The sequence below is a fragment of the Spea bombifrons genome, chromosome 4, assembly GCF_027358695.1.
Source record: "Spea bombifrons isolate aSpeBom1 chromosome 4, aSpeBom1.2.pri, whole genome shotgun sequence".
Lineage (NCBI taxonomy): Eukaryota > Metazoa > Chordata > Amphibia > Anura > Pelobatidae > Spea > Spea bombifrons.
Window position 1 is genome coordinate 5341914 of NC_071090.1, and position 19461 is coordinate 5361374.

At 44.0% G+C, this 19461-nt stretch overlaps 2 protein-coding genes across 2 annotated transcripts; both read right to left on the reverse strand.

Annotated features, from left to right (window-relative positions):
• Nucleotides 1-4017: 4017 nt before the first annotated feature.
• LOC128490152 (cyclin-dependent kinase inhibitor 1B-like) lies at nt 4018-7421 on the reverse strand. The gene is made up of 3 exons (XM_053461901.1): nt 7009-7421; nt 4964-5088; nt 4018-4475 (listed from the first exon to the last, which is right to left on the reverse strand). Exons 1-2 carry the CDS (start codon nt 7370-7372, stop codon nt 4973-4975), a joined length of 480 nt encoding a protein of 159 aa, XP_053317876.1. The 5' UTR covers nt 7373-7421; the 3' UTR covers nt 4018-4475; nt 4964-4972.
• Nucleotides 7422-11298: 3877 nt separating this feature from the next.
• TULP3 (TUB like protein 3) lies at nt 11299-17514 on the reverse strand. The gene is made up of 11 exons (XM_053463350.1): nt 17402-17514; nt 14854-14905; nt 14526-14694; nt 14035-14334; nt 13835-13935; nt 13520-13717; nt 13322-13434; nt 13023-13137; nt 12704-12802; nt 12446-12617; nt 11299-11779 (listed from the first exon to the last, which is right to left on the reverse strand). Exons 1-11 carry the CDS (start codon nt 17434-17436, stop codon nt 11646-11648), a joined length of 1488 nt encoding a protein of 495 aa, XP_053319325.1. The 5' UTR covers nt 17437-17514; the 3' UTR covers nt 11299-11645.
• Nucleotides 17515-19461: the final 1947 nt, after the last annotated feature.

Consider the following 19461-nt stretch of genomic DNA (forward strand, 5'->3'; position numbering starts at 1 on the left):
ACGTACACATCCCTCTTATTTTTTTTTTTACATCATCATTTTATTGTTATGAATAAAATAAAACTTTATAGCTGAAAGGCACGAAACCACATCTCGTAACATCGGTTCAAGGAATCAAGATGGCTGCTCGTCGCATCCCACCCCAAAAAAATTCTGGAAAATCATCGCTTTTTTTAAACATATAAAATAAGCCTCGCGTGTTTTATTTGTTTCATTTCCCTTTAATCATTTTAATGGAATATGAAAAAGTATCGATCGGAACCGAACGGGGAAATACAAATGATATTTTCTTGCGTACGGAATTCCCCTCCCCAAAATTCTAATCTTTCAGGGGATTTCATCAGAAACAGGTCTATCGTTCAGCGCAGGAGCACGGAACGCTTCTGCTGATTCCCCTCTCCACCTTAATTTTATACCCCGCCTCTGCTGCCATGCACCAGTTACAGTGGGCACCTCCCACACCCTTTCTTCTGATTGGCTCCCGCCCATGTCAATCAGACCAGGCAGAAAAACAAGCGTAGTGAAAAACAAGCTGCCCGGAATAAAAAAAAAAAAAAAAGTTTGCGATGCGCCGATAGGAAAACTTGCTGAACATACGTGTACATGCGCAACACGCAATAATATATGTGACGCATATACCGACCCCTAGACTTAGAACTCTTTATGTAAATGAAGTTGGCAAGTCCGTATCTTTATGTAATTAGGTACACACCTGTGTATAGTCCGGGGAGGAAAAAACATCATTTAAATAAGAACGGAAGTTTGATGGAAGCACCGCCCATTAACCCACGGAACGCCGGGGGGGGGGCATTGCGTAAGACTCACAATAACGGAACAGAAATTTGCCCCCTTTCTTTTTCTGAAGCCTCTTGAGGATATTATTTGTTGGTTTATATAGCACCATCATATACCACAGCGCTGTACAACGGCTATATAATACAAATATGGTTGAAAATGTAATAAAGGGTGACCGGGCCACCTCTTCAGTTAGGAGAGCGAATGGTTTTTAAACGCGAGGTGGCCCTGTTTAATGTATACTTCAATCAAGTATCGGGACTTTTAATAAATATATAACTATGCATTATGCAGGGCCAGTCAAGCCCTTCCTACAGTAGACATCTGGCTTTGGTCCTTTATAATGCATCGTGAAGTCAGGAAGCTGAAACTGCAGCTCCCCTGCGCCACTTAAAGGGACTTTAAATTCATCTTATGCAGCCCTTGAGCTATGAATGCTGCAGAAGTAGGACACCATGAACATTTAAAGGGACCACCCAGCTATCGTATGCATCAATGTATACATGATGGTTGTGAATATATAACACATTTTGAACATGCTGAGCATACAAGACTTTCTATGACCCCAAACCATAAACATTTCCATACATCACCTCCTACCACCCCCAAACCATAAACATTTCCATCCATCACCTCCTATGACCCCAAACCATAAACATTTCCATACATCACCTCCTACCACCCCCAAACCATAAACATTTCCATACATCACCTCCTACGACCCCCAAACCATAAACATTTCCATACATCACCTCCTATGACCCCCAAACCATAAACATTTCCATACATCACCTCCTACCACCCCCAAACCATAAACATTTCCATCCATCACCTCCTACGACCCCAAACCATTTACATTTCCATCCATCATGGAGCTATGGAACACAAACCAGTGTCATTAACTGCCCATCCTTCCACAAACGGGTACGAGAGGAGTAAGCCAAGGGGCTAATGGGGTAACATTAACAAAAAGGGGATCATTCCCTTTTCCCTAATCCTACATTTTACAGGTCAGTTACTACACTCCAGTTTAAATCATTCTCCGCCTTTCTATTAGGTTTATTGAATAAATAACTGAAACCTCACCATATACAATCTTCGTAAAATACCAAATTATCTTAAATATTAATATTTATTTTATAAAACTTGATGCCTATAATATGAACTGTGTCATTCTGGCAGTAAATCAGGATTTTATCTCCATGCGCTTCCTTTATAATGCCTAAAATCAGAAGCATCCTATAGTTTGGTCTAAATTTTTAATTCCCTATTAATAACTACATTTATTTTTCTGGCTTATGATTCTAAGCCCTAACGCACCCTAAAACCCCACAAAAACAAGCAAAAAAAAAATCACAGTCATTGCTTTCTGTATAGATTTATTTTCTGAAAATGATTGCCTGAAATGAAAACCAAATATCTATTTTTTGGAAGGAAAAAAAAAAACTTAAAAAAAAAAAAAAAACTTTACAAAATTTAAAAAAAAAAAATTAAAAAAAAACATGGCATTTACAGATGCACACAATTTGCCACTTTGGCTTCTTCAAACATAAAAAAAAATAATTTTGCTAGATTTAACAATTTACTTTTGCCTTTTAACATAAATAAGTTAGTACAATTTCTCAGTGTTTTTACACAGCAATAATCACACACCCCTAAAAAAAAAATCATTTAGTACACTACATGCGCAAGCGATGTATAACCCTCTCCCAAGACGGTCGCCACGAGCTCTCAGGTTACAACGGCGGTGTATCCAGAAGAATCGGAAAAGGTTGGCCAAGACTGGCCTCCAAAAATCCGACGCTTCTACATTCTAGATCAGGGATGCTGGAATCCAGGCCTCGAGGGCCACAAACAAACCAGGGTTTAGGTGTTTCCTCTCTTAGAAAGTCATTTAAATCGGTTCAAACCATTTCCGTTGAGCTTCCAGTGCTCACGATGGGATATCCGGAATATCTGGCCTGCTTGTGACCCTCTAGAACCTGTTCTAGATGCTGGAGGCTTATGGACAATTGAAATGATGCAGTATGGAGAATTCACGCAATGCCATATGAATGGTCCATATAGAATACTATGTAGGTGCCTTGTTTTACTGGCCAATACGATAACCTTACAAGCCCCATTGGATGGCAGTTAAACAACAGCCCCCCCAAAAAAAAAGTCATGGGGGGGCATTGGAGGAGGAAGATACATATCTGGATATTGACCTAAATTGTGTAATATTGAATGAAGAACCAAAAAGGTATTGTGTTTCACCCCCGGCACTGTCGAGGGGGGGCTTCGGTTACATGGCAGAGATATCAGTTTCCTATTTATTTGTATTTATTTATTTTTTATTTATTTTTTAATAACGGAACGGGTTTGTCGAATGGGGAGTTCACATTCAACCGAAGAAAAATAAAGCTTACAACCAAACATCTGTCAAAACAGCTGTTGCCAGTGTTCATAATACCAAAAAAAAAATGTTTTGTTTTTTTTTTCATTTTTAAATCCACATCACAAAATAAAAAATAGATATATATTTATATGTACATACATAAAAAAATGGATTTTAAAAAAACAAAAAAAAGGAAAAAAAACAAAAACACTGCGGAGCTTACAACTTGCCGCATCGGGGAGGCCTGAAACCGGTTAAAAAAAAAACAAGAACTGGATTGGTCCCGGCTACTGCGGACTTTAACGCAAACGTGTCCGGCCATTTAATTTTGCAAGTGCTATAGTTCAGAAAGTTTGGCCTTTCAACTTCCAGCCGGCTTCTGGTGAGAGGCAGAAGTTTTTTTTTCCAGGTCTATGAGCGCCCGGCTGAGTGTGTTGAGATTTACTGACCATCGCCGAAGGAGCTATAGGCATTATAAGCCCTCGTTAAAGTACTTTCTGGAAGGCATCCGTGACGGGTACTGCGCTGGGCGCTTGTGTTTAACACTCTATACAGGTTTGCTGTATAAAAAGTGACTTTTGGGCAAAATTTGAAATGTGGTCCTATCGCCATGGCAACCAATGGAAAGGACCAAGCAGGTACCAGTTGCTATAGAGTTAAGACCACTTTTTCTTAAAACGCTGCGTCATTAAACCACTCTATACAACAAATTACCATTTTGACAACAAATGGTAATAAAATTACAATTTCCGCATTTAAATGAATTCCTGAAAGGTGGTCTGTGTACCTAAAAAGTGACAAAAATAAAAAAATACATTAAATCTTGGGGGGGGATACCGCCCCCAATGAAATGTAAAACGCAAATCATTTAGAATTATCAGCTCCGGCGGCTTTCATTGATTCAGTATACGATGTTTTAAATGATAATGACGTTGGAAGTGCAACATAAAGGGGTCTCGGGCCTCCCCGTGCGGAAGTTGAAGATCAAGTGATGTGCTAAATTAGCCCCAATTCGCTTCACTTGAATCGGGGGGGGACACCCCCTTTTCACCCCACACCCCTCTCTGAAAAATCATACAAAACAAAAAAAAAAGTCTTATGTGCTACATTGGGAGAGATGACAATTACACAGGTAGTGAGAGGAGCTGGTACTGGTGCCTAATTGCACAAATGCTACATCTTATGCCCGGGCTCTGTAGTGTTACTCTGTATCAGTGCTTGTAGGAATCTCCCACCAGTGACAGAGTCCACGGGCTGAGTGGGCAGGAGTCAGCCAGCACTGGAGGGAGGGTGGAACTGGAATCTGCAAAACAAATAAAGGAAAGGGTTAATGTGGAGAACATACTTCTCGTGGGTACATGGCAGGGACAGGCAGCCGTGGTGGGTCATGTTATGGTGGGTCCTCAACATCTTTAGTGCCGAGCTCTCCTATCACGCGGCTTATTTCACTAACAGGTAGTATATTCATTACCCCCCCCCTTCCCTGAGCAGACATCAGACCACAACCTTCTCACCTCCCTCCCTCAACCCACTTCCTAGTTAGATAGTCCTTCACCCTCAAGAACGCCCCCCATTCCTTTACCATAGATAGTCCTTTACCCCCAAGGACTCAACCCATTCCTTTACCATAGATAGTCCTTTACCCCCAAGGACTCAACCCATCCCTTTACCATAGATAGTCCTTCAACCCCAAAGACTCCCCCCATTCCTTTACCATAGATAGTCCTTTACCCCCAAGGACTCAACCCATTCCTTTACCATAGATAGTCCTTCACCCCCCCAAGGACTCACCCCATTCCTTTACGTGCTTGGTCTGCTCTTCTTGGGGGTCTGCTCAGGAGGTGGCGTTAGGTCTCCCTCAGATGTTTGTCCAGGCTCTGTTCTGTGGGATTTCTTCATATTGGTAGAAGACGAGTCTGAAGCCGAGAAGAAGGAACACATCAGACGCTCAGATACCCCATGCGAGACGTCTCCTACCTCCAGAGACATGTCAGAGGAGGATGGACAGAAAATGCCTCACACCAACGAAACCAAAAAGAGTCATTTTGCGAGACACCCCGTGACGGGCAGAACACCCCAAAATACCGGGGTCACCGGACTCATCTGGAACAGTAACCCGGGGCAACGTTACAATACCTCTTATCAATAAACCATTAACGGTTTCATTCTGGTTTTCCCAGCCGTGGGCAGGAACCCCCTCTCGGGGGCATGTTGGGGCCCCAGAAGTATACCATGAAAAGCCCCTTTCGGCCCCGTCTACTCGCCCGTGTCTCTTGCTGTAAAGACTCAGACCTTAAACAGTCGTTGGTCTCGTCTTAGATTCAGGAGCCGTATGCCTATCCCACGCATGTTTAATACCCTCACTGTATTACCCTCACTGTTTTACCCTCTACCACGTCTACCACCCTCTCGAGAAATTCAGCGAGTTGGTTAATTTAAGGTCACTAATAACCAAGTTCCACTAATGGTGGTATTTTTTTTTTTAGGTATGATAATGGGATGAAGCCCCAAATCCTCCGTCTAATTAATGTAACAATTGCTGCCCCAGTTGGCAGGGGCTCTCCTGGCGTGTTCTGTTAGCCGGCGCTGGGTCCCGTTGCCAGGTCACATATTAACCACACGGCTAACTGCAAACGAGATTGCGCAAGAAAAATCACTGCCAGCATTTTATTATTTATCAAAAGCGAATTTGGAAGTAAAATAGGAAAGGGCCCCTTGCGCGGGCTGAGCGGGTGATAACCGCGGCCCTGATAGATTGTAAGCTCACAAGAACAGGACCCCTTCTCCTCCTGTGTACAGTTCTGTCACTGCGGGGGTTAACCTGTTTGCCAATTTGCATACCGTCATTATTGATATTATTGTTAATGTTGTAACAGCGCTACAGTATCAGCTGGCGCTCTAGAAACATAGAATCACTCGGCCCGTCTGCCTTTAATCAGTCGTTGGTCTCGTATTAGATTCAGGAGTCGTATGTGTGTTTAAATACCCTCACTGTATTAGCCTCTACCACCTCTGCTGGGAGGCTGTTCCACCACACTCACAGTAAAGTAAAATAAACGTTATGTCCTACAAGACCCTCAGAATGACAGGTTGGCCAATTTCACACAGAACAGGCGGCGATAATATATATATAAAAAATGACTCTTTAATGCAGATTCCTGTCATTGGAGGTAATATTTCCACTGTGTTATTACTCTGCAGCATGCGCCATCATACAATATTTACATACAAACGCGTTACCCATATACATAGAAACATGTTACCGGTTCATACGCATATCGCATATATACATATACACATTACACATATACATACACACACACACACACTCACAACACAAACATGTTACACATGTATATACAAACATGATACCCGTTTATACACATACGTTACACACACACACACACGTTACACACACGTTACACACACGCACACATTACCCATATATATACAAACATGTTACCCGTTTATACACACACGTTACACACACACACACATTACCCGTATAAACACACGTTACACATATATATACAAACACATTACCATTACCGGTATATATCCAAATGTGTTACACATACATACACACGTTACCCACACATACAAACATATAAACAGCAACACACCGCAGGCATGGAGGAGTAAACGAGTAGCACACGCCGTGACGCTCGCCCGGCTGAGGTAACTGTAGGCCGTGTAATCGTACACATGAGGGGTATGAGGTAAATTGGGGTATCTGCCCCCCCCCTCTAGTTACCCAGCCTGAGGCACTGACTAAAAAGGGCTGTTAGGCGCCCAAAGCCTAGGCCCCGCCCCCTGCAGGGGGTCACTCGGCTCACCTGTCAGTTCTCCGCTCCTCTTTTTGCCCCGTGTATCCTCCTCGGTGCCCGTTTTTCGGTGCTGGCTGATGGGCGGTACGCCCGGTTTTGGGTGTGGCCCTCGCCGGTAGAACTCCGGTATGTCGGGCCCCGCGGGCTCCCAGCTCAGGGGCCCCTCCAGGGGCCGCTCATTAACAAAGTCGAAGTTCCAGCGGAGCCGCTGCTCGTCCTCTATCTCCCGGCGGCAACGGTCCAGATCCCGGGACAGGTTCTCATGATCTACCGCCCCGAACAGGCGGCGGCGGGTGGGGGCTCTCGGGGAGCCGGGGGCCCGGGACACCCGTTCCACACCGGGGGATCCCGGGGACAGACGTACGCCCGACATGGGGCTCAGTGGGCTGTCAGCGGGTCACCGGGTTCCTGCGCTGCCCAATATGGCGGAGTGGGGGAGCCAGCGCCCGACTGGGGATTTAAACGCCCCCTGCCGGTGATTGGCCCCCAGCGGGAGCCGCCTGGTTAAGGTGGAACTGGAGAGACCCGCAGACCCCAAACATCCCATCACAGACACCCACGTGACCCACCGTCCCCGTATATTGATTTATATATATATATATATATATATATAAATATATACACACAGTGTGTATATACAGGGTGAGGGGTGTAACAGACCGCATGTACACCGTCTGTGCCATTTACACATAAATGTATCTATAGCGTGTATATAACGGAGTAACACGCATGTACACTGTCTGTGCCATTTACACATAAATGTATCTATAGCGTGTATATAACGGAGTAACACGCATGTACACTGTCTGTGCAATTTACACATAAATGTATCTATGGCGTGTATATAACGGGGGTAACACGCCAAATGTACACCGTCTGTGCCATTTACACATGAATGTATCTATAGTGGGTATATAATGGGGGTAATACGCCAAAGGTACATGTATCTATAGCGTGTATAGCACCGTCTGTGTCGCATGCACATATATGTATCACAGGTGTTGCTATATAGGTGCCGGCAGTCCGGTTACCAAATTTTAAATAATTACAACCAAAATTCCAGGTTACACGCACTACGTTCAAAGGGTCCGACCAATCAGGATCCAAGACACTGACACGAACCGACGCATTTGCAGCTACAGGAATAGTAACGGATATCGTGTCCGGATGCACACATGTACAGTCGCACACGCCATTTCAAACACACACACACATGCATTCACACTAACATAAAAAACTTTTCCTTCAGTCACACAGACTCACGCTCTTCCTTCCCTTTCCCCCCCCGCTAGCGTTTGCTTGACTCCCTTGTCATCCTCTGGTGTTGCTGATCGCCAGGATATGACATCATAGTAATCACAGTAATTTAGTGATGCTAAAATCTGCGAAGGTGACGGACCCCTACACCGTCCCCCCATAATACCGTTCTCTTTCGCTTGTGGTTGGTACAGGTCTTACCCAGGGCAGAGCCACCAGGCACCCCTCCATGCTGCCTTCCTTCCAGCTGACCGATGATGTCATAGATCCCGCTTCAGCGCCCCTTCTGCAGACGTATTCTCGGAGACCGGAATAATGCAGCCAGAGAAAGACAATCGTTTCCGCACCTCTCTCTCCGCAAATCCATCGGCATTATTCTGACCTCTCGGAGTTCTTCCGCAACAGGGCGGAGCCAGAGCTCGCTCAGCCGCTCCCCCGTTCCTCCAATTGAGTGAGAGGGTGTGTGCGGAGGCTCCACCCCTTTTGCAGAAGCACACCGAGAGGTCTGGTTAACACAGCGGGGAGAAGAGGACAAAGAAAGACGAACAAGAAGAAGCGCTGCGAAAAGGAGACATGGAAGCAGCCAGCGGAGAGGCTGGAGAGAGAGAGAGAGAATGAGAGCCAGAATGAGAGATAGAATGAGAGAGAGAATGGGAGAGAGAATGAGAGCGAGTAAAAAAACAATGAGAACGTGGGGATCTCTGCTTCTTTTCGTTCGTTTCGTTGGGGTCTCTCCTCGTTATCGGACATTCTTACAAATGAATAAAATGTTCCAATCCGAGCTAATAAATAAACCTAAACGGCTGAATATTTTTTCACTGAGCCCGTTTTTCTTCGAATTTTCTTGCTTCGCTTTCCTTTTTCTGGAGCGCTTTACATTTTACACAACAGTAAAGATAATAAAAAAAAACAATAAACACACAGATCGAGTGACCTCGATACAATGATTTTATTGCCAAAATACAAAGTATACAATATAAAAAAAAATTGAAGCTTTCATCGTAGCACAACCAGAAGGATAAATTCAACGATTACAACAAAATAAAGTGCCGGGTTGGAGACTTTCTGCTGATTAACTCATCGTTTCCCTTTTTATGAGCTCCCCGATATTATACGGAACGGGGGAGGTCGGAAGAAAGAATTTACCTCGACTGAGCGTCGGTTACGTATTAACGCGTAAATCACGCAGCATCATTACACACACGTCAGCGTGCGGAAATCCGGTGACATCACAGTGATCTGTCGGCTGAATTAGAAGAATTAACCCAGTAAGTGCCGGAGAAATGTGGTTCTCACCCCGCTCTGGCAATGAAAGGGTTTCGCGTAGCATACGACGTACGGGGGGGAGGCTTGAGAAGCGCAATGAAGCTCCCATCAGAGTAGAAGACACGTGTTGGCACAATGCCGTACACAAACCACGCACCACTTAGCGGGCAGGGGTACAAAGCTTAATGGTGCCTTTTTTTATTCTTACAGGGAAGGGGTTAAGTCTTCAGGCACGGAACATTCTATGTAAGACAGACAAGAGATCCATAGTTTAAGTGTAATAGAGATTTGATGTCTTTTGCGTTTTAAAGGGGAAGTCCCAATAAACTCCCTTTATCTGCAGACCTGGAGGCCGCCATTGCTGTCAGTCATGTGATATTTTGGGTGACTTTCCCGGCTCAAACACCACACTGAGCTGATGCTTTATGGCAATGCTAATGAAGTCCCTTCCCCATAGACATTCATTAGTCACAGTGTCCAGCTTGTTGATTAAGACTGAGTCATTCTATCGTTCCCCACAGGCAGTATGATAAGGAGTCGGGGTGTTTGTCTAGTAGAAAAACAGCGCAATAATTTTGAAAACTTACTTTTCATTTGATACTAGGAGTAAAAAATAAAAATAAAAAAAAAAGACGGGAGTTCCCCTTTAAATCCTGAAACACACTGATTCTGATAAAGCCAAAAATATACCTTTTTTCTCTTTTTTTTTTTCCTACCCATCCTAACCTCAAGTGATTAACCGTGGACTCTAAGCCCGTTAAATAAATGCCCCGAGCTGCTGCCACGCAAGACGCTTTCCCAATAGGTACCGGATGGCTGAAAATACATAGAAGCGAACCTTATACAATATCGTTTCAATATAAAAAATCTAAAACATTTATACGAATAATTGCAGAAGCCCGAGATTTCACTGTGAACAACACAAGCAACTGATCGTCGGCAGCCCGCGGCGCCTGAAATATACTAACATAGTTACAAACTTAATTCAGAGTCGGGGGGGGTCGGCTGGTACAATGTATCCCTTCTTCGCAACGTACCATTACACAGCCGGCATTATAATCTGTGTTTCTTCACAAAAATTAAACATTTCTTTAGTAAATGCCCCCTAATTTAATCACTCCTTCACGTCCCCCGACGTAGTAGAAATACTCTAAGGCAGGGGAGTCCAACCTGCAGCCCTCCAGCTGCTGCAGGACTACATCTCCCATAATGCTCTTTCAGCTAAGACCACAGCTGAGGAGTACGGGAGATGTAGTCATGCAGCAGCTGGAGGGCCGCAGGTTGGACACCCTGCTCTAAGGGGTGAAGGGTAACACAGACACCCCAAAAATGTTTCAGATGGCAGAATCAACTGAAAAACACAAAGCACCGTGGATGAAGAAGGCAGGCGGTGGGTGACACAGAGCTTTACATAAGGAGTGCCTATATAAAGCATATAGGTGGCAACCCTACTCAGCAATATGTAAATGTCCCGAGACACATTCACCTGAGGAGATCAGCATCCCCCCCCCAGAGGAGATCAGCACCCCCCCAGAGGAGATCAGCATCCCCCCCAGAGGAGATCAGCATCCCCCCAGAGGAGATCAGCATCCCCCCCCAGAGGAGATCAGCATCCCCCCCCAGAGGAGATCAGCATCCCCCCCCAGAGGATAGAATACCCCATATACCAAGCGCTGTTTAAAATGCAATAAAACCAAAATGCAGGTCCGTACAAAGAACACTTGGAACAATCATATAATAGTTTTTCTACTATATAAATATACACATATTGGTTAAAAGCTTCTTTTTTGTTAGCACTCTTCTTCGTCACTCCTTGTAACTGCGCAGAAAGTGATCAAGATGGTGCAAAGCACAAAAAAGGATCCCCATCAGTCCAAAGAACATCAATTCTATCTCGGAACGGGAACTTTGGCCTTTATTTTTGAACATTTTTTGTACCTTAGATATATTTTCCCTTTAAGCTCACGGGGCGGATGGCAGCAGAGCAGCGTTTGCATATTTAGGGGCGATAAAAGGCACAGCAGCTTATTGTGCCCCCCCGGACAGGTAACGGTGCGCGAGTTGGGGTTTTTACAAGCGGGAGAGATGGTTTTTGCGCGTGGGGTCACAGCGGCCGGCGGCTCTCACTCACATGCAATTTTGCTGTCAAAACTAGAGAGGGCGACGGAAAAGGCCTGGAGGGCACACAGCGGGTAGCTATAATCCAACGTGAAGATGTCTTCAGCCACCCGGCCAAACTGCATCACTATATATTCCGCTGGAACGAGAGAACGGAGGAGAGAGGAGTGAGAAAGAAAGGATTGGCGTGTCCTCTATAGCACCCAATGGAACGGCTTAAGCAGCAGAAACAGTCCATTGGTTTCTATGGCGATAAGACCATTTTTTCCCAAACATTGCACCATAAACTACTTTGTAAATCCCACCAAGTGCACAACATTATTGTATATCCCTTTGCTGAGGATTTTTATTTGTTTATTAAATATGCCAGGGGTGTCCAACCTGCGGCCCTCCAGCTGCTGCAGGACTACATCTCCCATAATGCTCTTTCAGCTAAGGGGCTGGCTGAGGAATATGGGAGATGTAGTCCTGCAGCAGCTGGAGGGCCGCAGGTTGGATACCCCTGAAATATACCATGTCGGATCTACGGAACTCAAACCCAAAGTGACTCCTAGACACTCAATGCTGCTCCTTAACCTTCTGATTTCAGCTTTCCTCTCTCTACATATGAATGTCATTTTTCCTCTATGGCTGTACCTCCATAAAACATACATGTAATATATATATATATATACACACACACGTTAGATATATATATACACACGTTAGATTATATTATATTATATATATATATATATATATATATATATACATACATACACACAGTCTAGAAATAGGAAAAGGAGGGCAGAGCTTCGATACTCACGATCATTGTCATGTACAATCTGGAAGTTCTTTACGGACGCGTGTGTCACTCGACCATGGAAGTTGAGCACGTATGACTGCGTGTCATCATTCCACACGGGGGCTTTATTGTGTAACTCTATGATATTATCGTGACACTTATTCTGCCACCTGGACAGGAGGCTTTCTGAATCCTGCAACAAGACAAGAGATTTATTAACACAGAAGACTAAGTCTAAGCCTAAGTATTGTGGCAAAAGCTGGGAATATCTTAACTCACGCTTTGAGGCTGAAAGGGTATACGCTCGTGATTGATGTTCATTCCCGGAATCAGGACGGTCATCTTGCGTGGTCCCTTAAAGCCAAGGACGTTGGTCTCCTTGAAAGTAGGAAAAAAATAAATATTGACACATAACATAAAAAAAACACAAGGGTATGGGACTGAGAGTCAAAAGTTCCATTTCAGGGGAGTAAAATACCAAATATGGACTTCGCCCAATAAGTTGCCAAGAACAAAGAGGTTTCTGGTGGAAGACTTTAACCACCCATGCCTTAAATAAAACAGGAGGATATGAAAGACACAAAAATGATCATCTTACGTAACAAACTGCGGCTAATTCTTGCCGGGGGGCAGCAGGCTCCATCTGTCCTCGAACTTTGGATGGGCTAATACCTCCATCGTAAACTGTGAACTTGGTCCCCATTAGGTTTGATCTAGGGGAGTATAGATACACGTAAGTCAAACAAACAACAAAAAGGACACAAATATAAAAGGAGAACAATAGTGTTAGAAGAAGAGATGGCGAATGAATGGAGGGAACAATGAATGAAGACAAGTTAAACCATAATCTGTTATAAATACATCTTGACTCTGTAGGCTCACTCTCAATTTCCATACCGTAGTTTGCCAATGAAGCTGTCCCCTTCCCGCGAAAGGTCCGTCGGATCAACAGAGATTAAGTAATTCGACGTTTTACTCTTCTTCCTTTTTCTCCCAGCAAGAAGGAATATCTGAAGGGCAAAGAATGGCAATTTAATTTAATTCTGATTCTACCCACGGTCATACGAAGCTGAGGTTCACTTCCAGTTCATTGACCTTCCGGCTTTCGTCCCGTTCAAGGTGCATATAATAGGTTGGGTAGAGGCCACGGTCCATCCCTTTCTTATCACGGGTAATGCGGCATCTCATGGTGATTCCACGAGGAGCAGGTCGCAGAACAAATTCCTTCAGGTCTCCCACCTCTACTATTTCTGCCGAGGGGGCATTCTGTGCGATCTCTGCCGGGCCTGACTCCTGCGGTGATGGAGAGTTGGATGTAAACCATACAATTTTGGTTAAAACCATGTACGTGTGCTCTCATTTAGACAGTCAGGGCAGCTGCTTTGGTGAAGAGATGGTGAGGGAACTCACCGTATGAGACTTTTTGCTGGATGAAGAGCTGGGCCTTGTACTTGTAGACTTCTCGTCCTCTTCAGAGGACTCTTCATCAAAGTTTAGGCTGTCTGATATGCCTGTGAAGATTAAAAGTCTAAACATATATTGTCTTCCTTTCTCTAAAGAACACCATACTGTATGCATATAACATTAGGGAGTGTGAGGTTGTCACCGACCTCGTTCCTGCATTATCTCCTGCAGGTCACGTTTTGACGCGTTGGGTTCTGTTCTGGATTCTGGGTCACTGGATCCGGGTCTGGGTTTCACCTCCCTGGATCTGGAGTTTCCATCACTGGTGTCAGGCCTTGAGCTACCATCTTTGGAGCCGGATCTCACGCTTGGAGACTTTGATATCGTCTGCGGGGGGTCCTCGTCAAACTCATCATCGGTGCAGGTCTCCCCGACCGACAGGATATGAACCTTATTGATTAATTCCGTTTCTCCGTGATTAAGGAATGCAGCTGGTCCATCAATGCCTGCAGAAGTGAAAACGACAATACGTTGTCCTGCTTCCTTGTAGGGTGGCCGTGGCTTTTATGCAACACAAGGTACCCCAAAAAAATTCCCCAATCTTTTAAACAGCAAAGATATGAGATGAAAACATTAATTTCTCACCATTTTACCAACCCTGGCTATTTTTCAACCCATTAAGTCCTTATCTGCTCACCATCCAAGATGACATCATTATTCATTGACCTCGGGGTCTGGTTAGGCACCAAAGGGGCTTGTTCATCACTCTTTTTGGGTTTGGCACGTCGCTGTCTCGATTCATTGTTCGGCTGAACCATGAGGAGCTCCTGTCTTTTCTTCCGCTGCTTTTGCTCCAGGAGAGCCCTCTGAAGTGAGCAAGCGAGGTTACTCAGACACCATTTCCATCAATCTCCCCCACGAGAGTTATTCACAGCGAGCGAGCGAGCTCAGCTCCTAATAACAGCTCTGCTAACAGGCGCCAGGGGAACATCCACCCTCCCTCCGGAACAAACAACGCTTCTTACCTGATTATTGAGCTTTAGCTGCCGCAGTTTTGCATTTTCATCTCCCAAGATGCTGCCATAAAAATAAACAAATCTAGGATTAGAGAATTCGATAAAATGTCTATGTTTTTTTATTTTTGGCTTGGGGGGGCATTATATACACGCTATATGGACAAAAGTGTTGGGACACCTGGCCATTACAGCAACAGGGACTTTGATGACATCACATTCTAAATACATAGACATTAATATGTAGATGGTCCCCCTTTGCAGATATAACGGCTTCCGCTCTTCTGGGAAGGTTTTCCACAAGATTCTGGGGAGTTTCTGTGGGAATTTTTGCCTATTCATCCAGTAGAGCGTGAGGTCAGATGCTGATGTTGGACGAGACGCCTGACCCCCAATGTCCGTTCAGTTCATCCCAAAGGCGTTCGATGGGGTTGAGGTCAGTCAAGTCCTTCCCCACCAGACGCATCCAACCATGTCTTTATGGACCTTGCTTTGAGGACTCTGGTGGAGAGTCATGCTGGAATAGAAAAGGGCCTTCCCCAAAAAACTGGCATACTGAAGGGGACTTACCAAGGCATTTTGGGCAATGTGATGCTTCCAGCTTTGTGGGAACAGTTTGGGGAAGACCCTTTACTATTCCAGCATGACTGCCCCAGCGGACAAAGCAAGCTCCACAAAGACATGGTTGGATGAGTTTGGGTTGGAAGAACTTGGCCGGCCGCACAGAGCCCGGACCTCAACCCCATCCAACACCCTTGGGTATATATATAGATATCAATGTATAGGTTAGGTCTGGAGCTGTCCTGGAGTCCACTGCCCTAATGTTTACAGATCAGGAGAATGGAAGACAGATGATAACAGAACTCCGACAATCAGCTCTTTGTATTAGGAGATAAGAACGATGTGTATTCTTCGCAGCCTCAACGTTCACCAGGTTGAGAGCTACTTTAAAGGGTTAGTGAACCGCTCTTCTTCGCGGTCAAATATAACGGTTAATGGTTTATTCCATACATTATTACCATAATATGTTATACATTTTTTTTAAATGCTGTTAGTGCTTAAATCTTGGCAGTCAGTCAAGAGAGGGGCTTTATGCACACAGGCTATATCGCGCATGTATATAGTAGTACCTTTGGATGTGAGTTTGGTGTGCGTTAGATCACAATTTAAAATATTTAAGGGAATTCCTAGCAATATATTGTATTTTATTATTAAAAAAAGGGCAGCTAAGAAAAGACATTCCAGAGGCTGCAGAAAAAGTCATCCCTAGAAACCGATAAACCTTAACTTTAATTGTAGTTTAATCATAAAGATCGACTAAATAAAAGAAATAATTCCACGCACCTCAAATACACGTTTTATGTAAATGATTTATTTTAAAAAGTATAGATAAAGTAACGTTATTCTAGAAAACTTCTCACCTTATGTGATTAATATCTAAGAAGAAGTGTAAACACGTGTTACAGCCCCCGTCAAACACACTAAACAGCGATATATATATATATTTATTGTGAGTGTATTATGAGGAGGATAACTGTATATACCCATGATGACTGTGTATTAGGGGAACGGGAAGGGTATATACCCATGATGACTGTGTATTAGGGGAACGGGAAGGGTATATACCCATGATGACTGTGTATTAGGGGAACGGGAAGGGTATATACCCATGATGACTGTGTATTAGGGGAATGGTAAGGGTATATACCCATGATGACTATATATTAGGGTGTGGGAAGGGTATATACCTATGATGACTTTGTATTATGGGAAGGGTATATACCCACGATGACTGTGTATTAGAAGGATGGTAAGGGTGTATACCGATGATGACTGTGTATTAGGAGGATGGTAAGGGTATACACCCATGATGACTGTATATTAGGGGTGGGTGGGAAGGGTATATACCCATGATGACTATATATTAGGGGAATGGAAAGGGTATGTACCCATGATGACTATATGTGAGGGGTGGGTGGTAAGGGTATGTACCCATGATGAATATATATATATATATATATATATATATATATATATATATATATATATATATATATATATATACACATATATATATATATACACATATATATACATATATATATATATATTAGGGGAGGGTGGGAAGGGTATATACCCATGATGAATATATTAGGGGTGGGTGGGAAGGGTATATACCCATGATGACTATATATTAGGGGAATGGAAAGGGTATGTACCCATGATGACTATATGTGAGGGGTGGGTGGTAAGGGTATGTACCCATGATGAATATATATATATATATATATATATATATATATATATATATATATATATATATATACACATATATATATATATACACATATATATACATATATATATATATATGAGGGGTGGGTGGTAAGGGTATGTACCCATGATGAATATATTAGGGGTGGGTGGGAAGATTATATACCCATGATGACTATGAAACACACCACGGAAGGGCGTGAGGGTGGCTAACTGCCCCTGGGGGTCATATAGCCCCTCTCCCCTATGTGGCACACCATGCCCCTGCCTTTCACGCCCCCGGTACCTGGCACCATTGCGCAGATCCCCAGCGCCCTCCATCCGGCTGTCTCCGTCCCGTTAACCACACAGGCTACTGTGCCTTAGCAACCGAGTTTTTCGGCCTTGACAACCGCACCCCGCAGTGTGATAGGCCCTCATTGGCTGGCTGCATTGCTACGTCACCAATAATTGGCTGAAGCAGCAAGCAAGCGTCTGATGGGCGGGCCTAGAAATGCAGGTCTGCAGTGAGAGGGGAGGCAGTTGGTGGGGGCGGAGGGGTGAGGGGTATCTGGGTAAAACAAAAAAAAAATAAGTTAAAGGAAAGCGAGGATAGGCTGCCACCGGCAACCACGGCTGAGAGTGCTGAGAGTTGTTCTGGGGAGTAGTAGTACTGATTGCATCTTCTCTCTCTTGTTTGGAGGGCTGAGCAAAATTATATAAACCCGATGGAAAACCTTGAACCACCTAGAATTACTTGAGATGGCTGAGGGTGATGTGATGCAAAGCACTTTCAGAGCTAAACTAGCCCTGGTGTAACAGACATTATACATCCATAGGGGATGATGAGCGAATCAAATAACGAATGCATTGAGTGCGCATGAAGCATAATCTATTACATAGAATAATGGGAGTTGGAGTCCACATTAGCTACTTGGTTCAAAGGGACGCGGAGGGTAAAGGTCAGCGAGCGGTTGAGTTAAAACAAGGAAAAATACTGGAAGTCCATTAAATATTATTTACGTTGGGGGGGGGGAATCAGCCCAAACATAAGATTGGAGTAGTCTGGGCAGAGAATGTAAGACGAGCCGCTGGCCGCTCACATACCGAGCGGTTTGGGAAATAAAATGCTATTTATGACTCACATTTTCCATAACATAAGACGCAGACCGTCCCGGATTCATGCGATCGTATTACCGCTTTAATAAAGGAGTTATTGAAAGGCTGTATAAACTGTGTTTTAACCATTTATGCCTTGGTGTATTGGGAGTTTCATTATTAAAAGAAGACTCTGCTACCCCTTTCTTGTTGGCCAAGAAAGGGTACTAAGGCCAGCATGCCCGCTAAATAATGCACCCTACAACAGTGAGTATGTGCTGAGATTATCCAACATTAAATACCGCCCCGCCAGCGGGTAGGTTAGTGGTTGGGATGTTCTGGTGTCACTGTATGGGTATATTGTGCCCAGGGGTGCCCCTTAAGGACTAACCAGCATAGGGGACAACAGGGAACTACAGATGTGCTGCTTCCCCCAGCATAGAAGCGTATGAGTGTGAGTACTCACTTTGGGAAGTAGGACTGCTGTTTGACAGGTCCCGATCTGCTCAACTTACCTCTTTTTTTAATATAACTGTTAATGTTAAATTTTATTGTTAATTAATGCCTTTAATACCAAGACTTTCTAATTGCCCGTGACAGGTATATGATTTTCGCAGGTTTTTTTGCTCTGGTATGTGAGCTGAACATAGAGCGATGCCCATAACCAAGAATTGTCATGGATTTATCCACTAAACAGCAAAACGGGGGGAAAAAAGCGTAAAAGACACAATTTCAGTGCGATGGACGATACAGGGTTAATTATCGTACTTCTCTGTGTTTTTAACCATTAACATGACCCCGGGCTGACACTGAGCACGGCTCTCTCTCGGTGAACAAATGGTACTTATATTTTTCTCATGAGCACTGAAGGTCGGGGTCTGCACCCGAGGGCGAATATCCCTGTACGGCGCAATTTAACGAGACGGGACGGCACTCTGTGTTAATTTCTAATATTACGCCCTCCAGAAATGGAAGTTCCGCTTATACAAAAACCTGAATTGTACGCTAAGGTTATATCGTTTTATTCTTCCATCTGAAGGTATATCGATAGAAAGACCACCAACTTTTAAGAAGCTTTTTTTCATTTTGTATGCCGATAACCTATCAGCGCTTGCTTTTGTGTCACATGACTATTAAGCATTCCCAGCAAAAAGTATGAGGCTACATTTTTTTTTTTAACATGGAATAAATTATTTCTGGAAAAGGGTTGAGGATTTAACAGCCCTAGGAGTGTAAAATTCAACAGCTTACGATAACTTCCAAGGCATC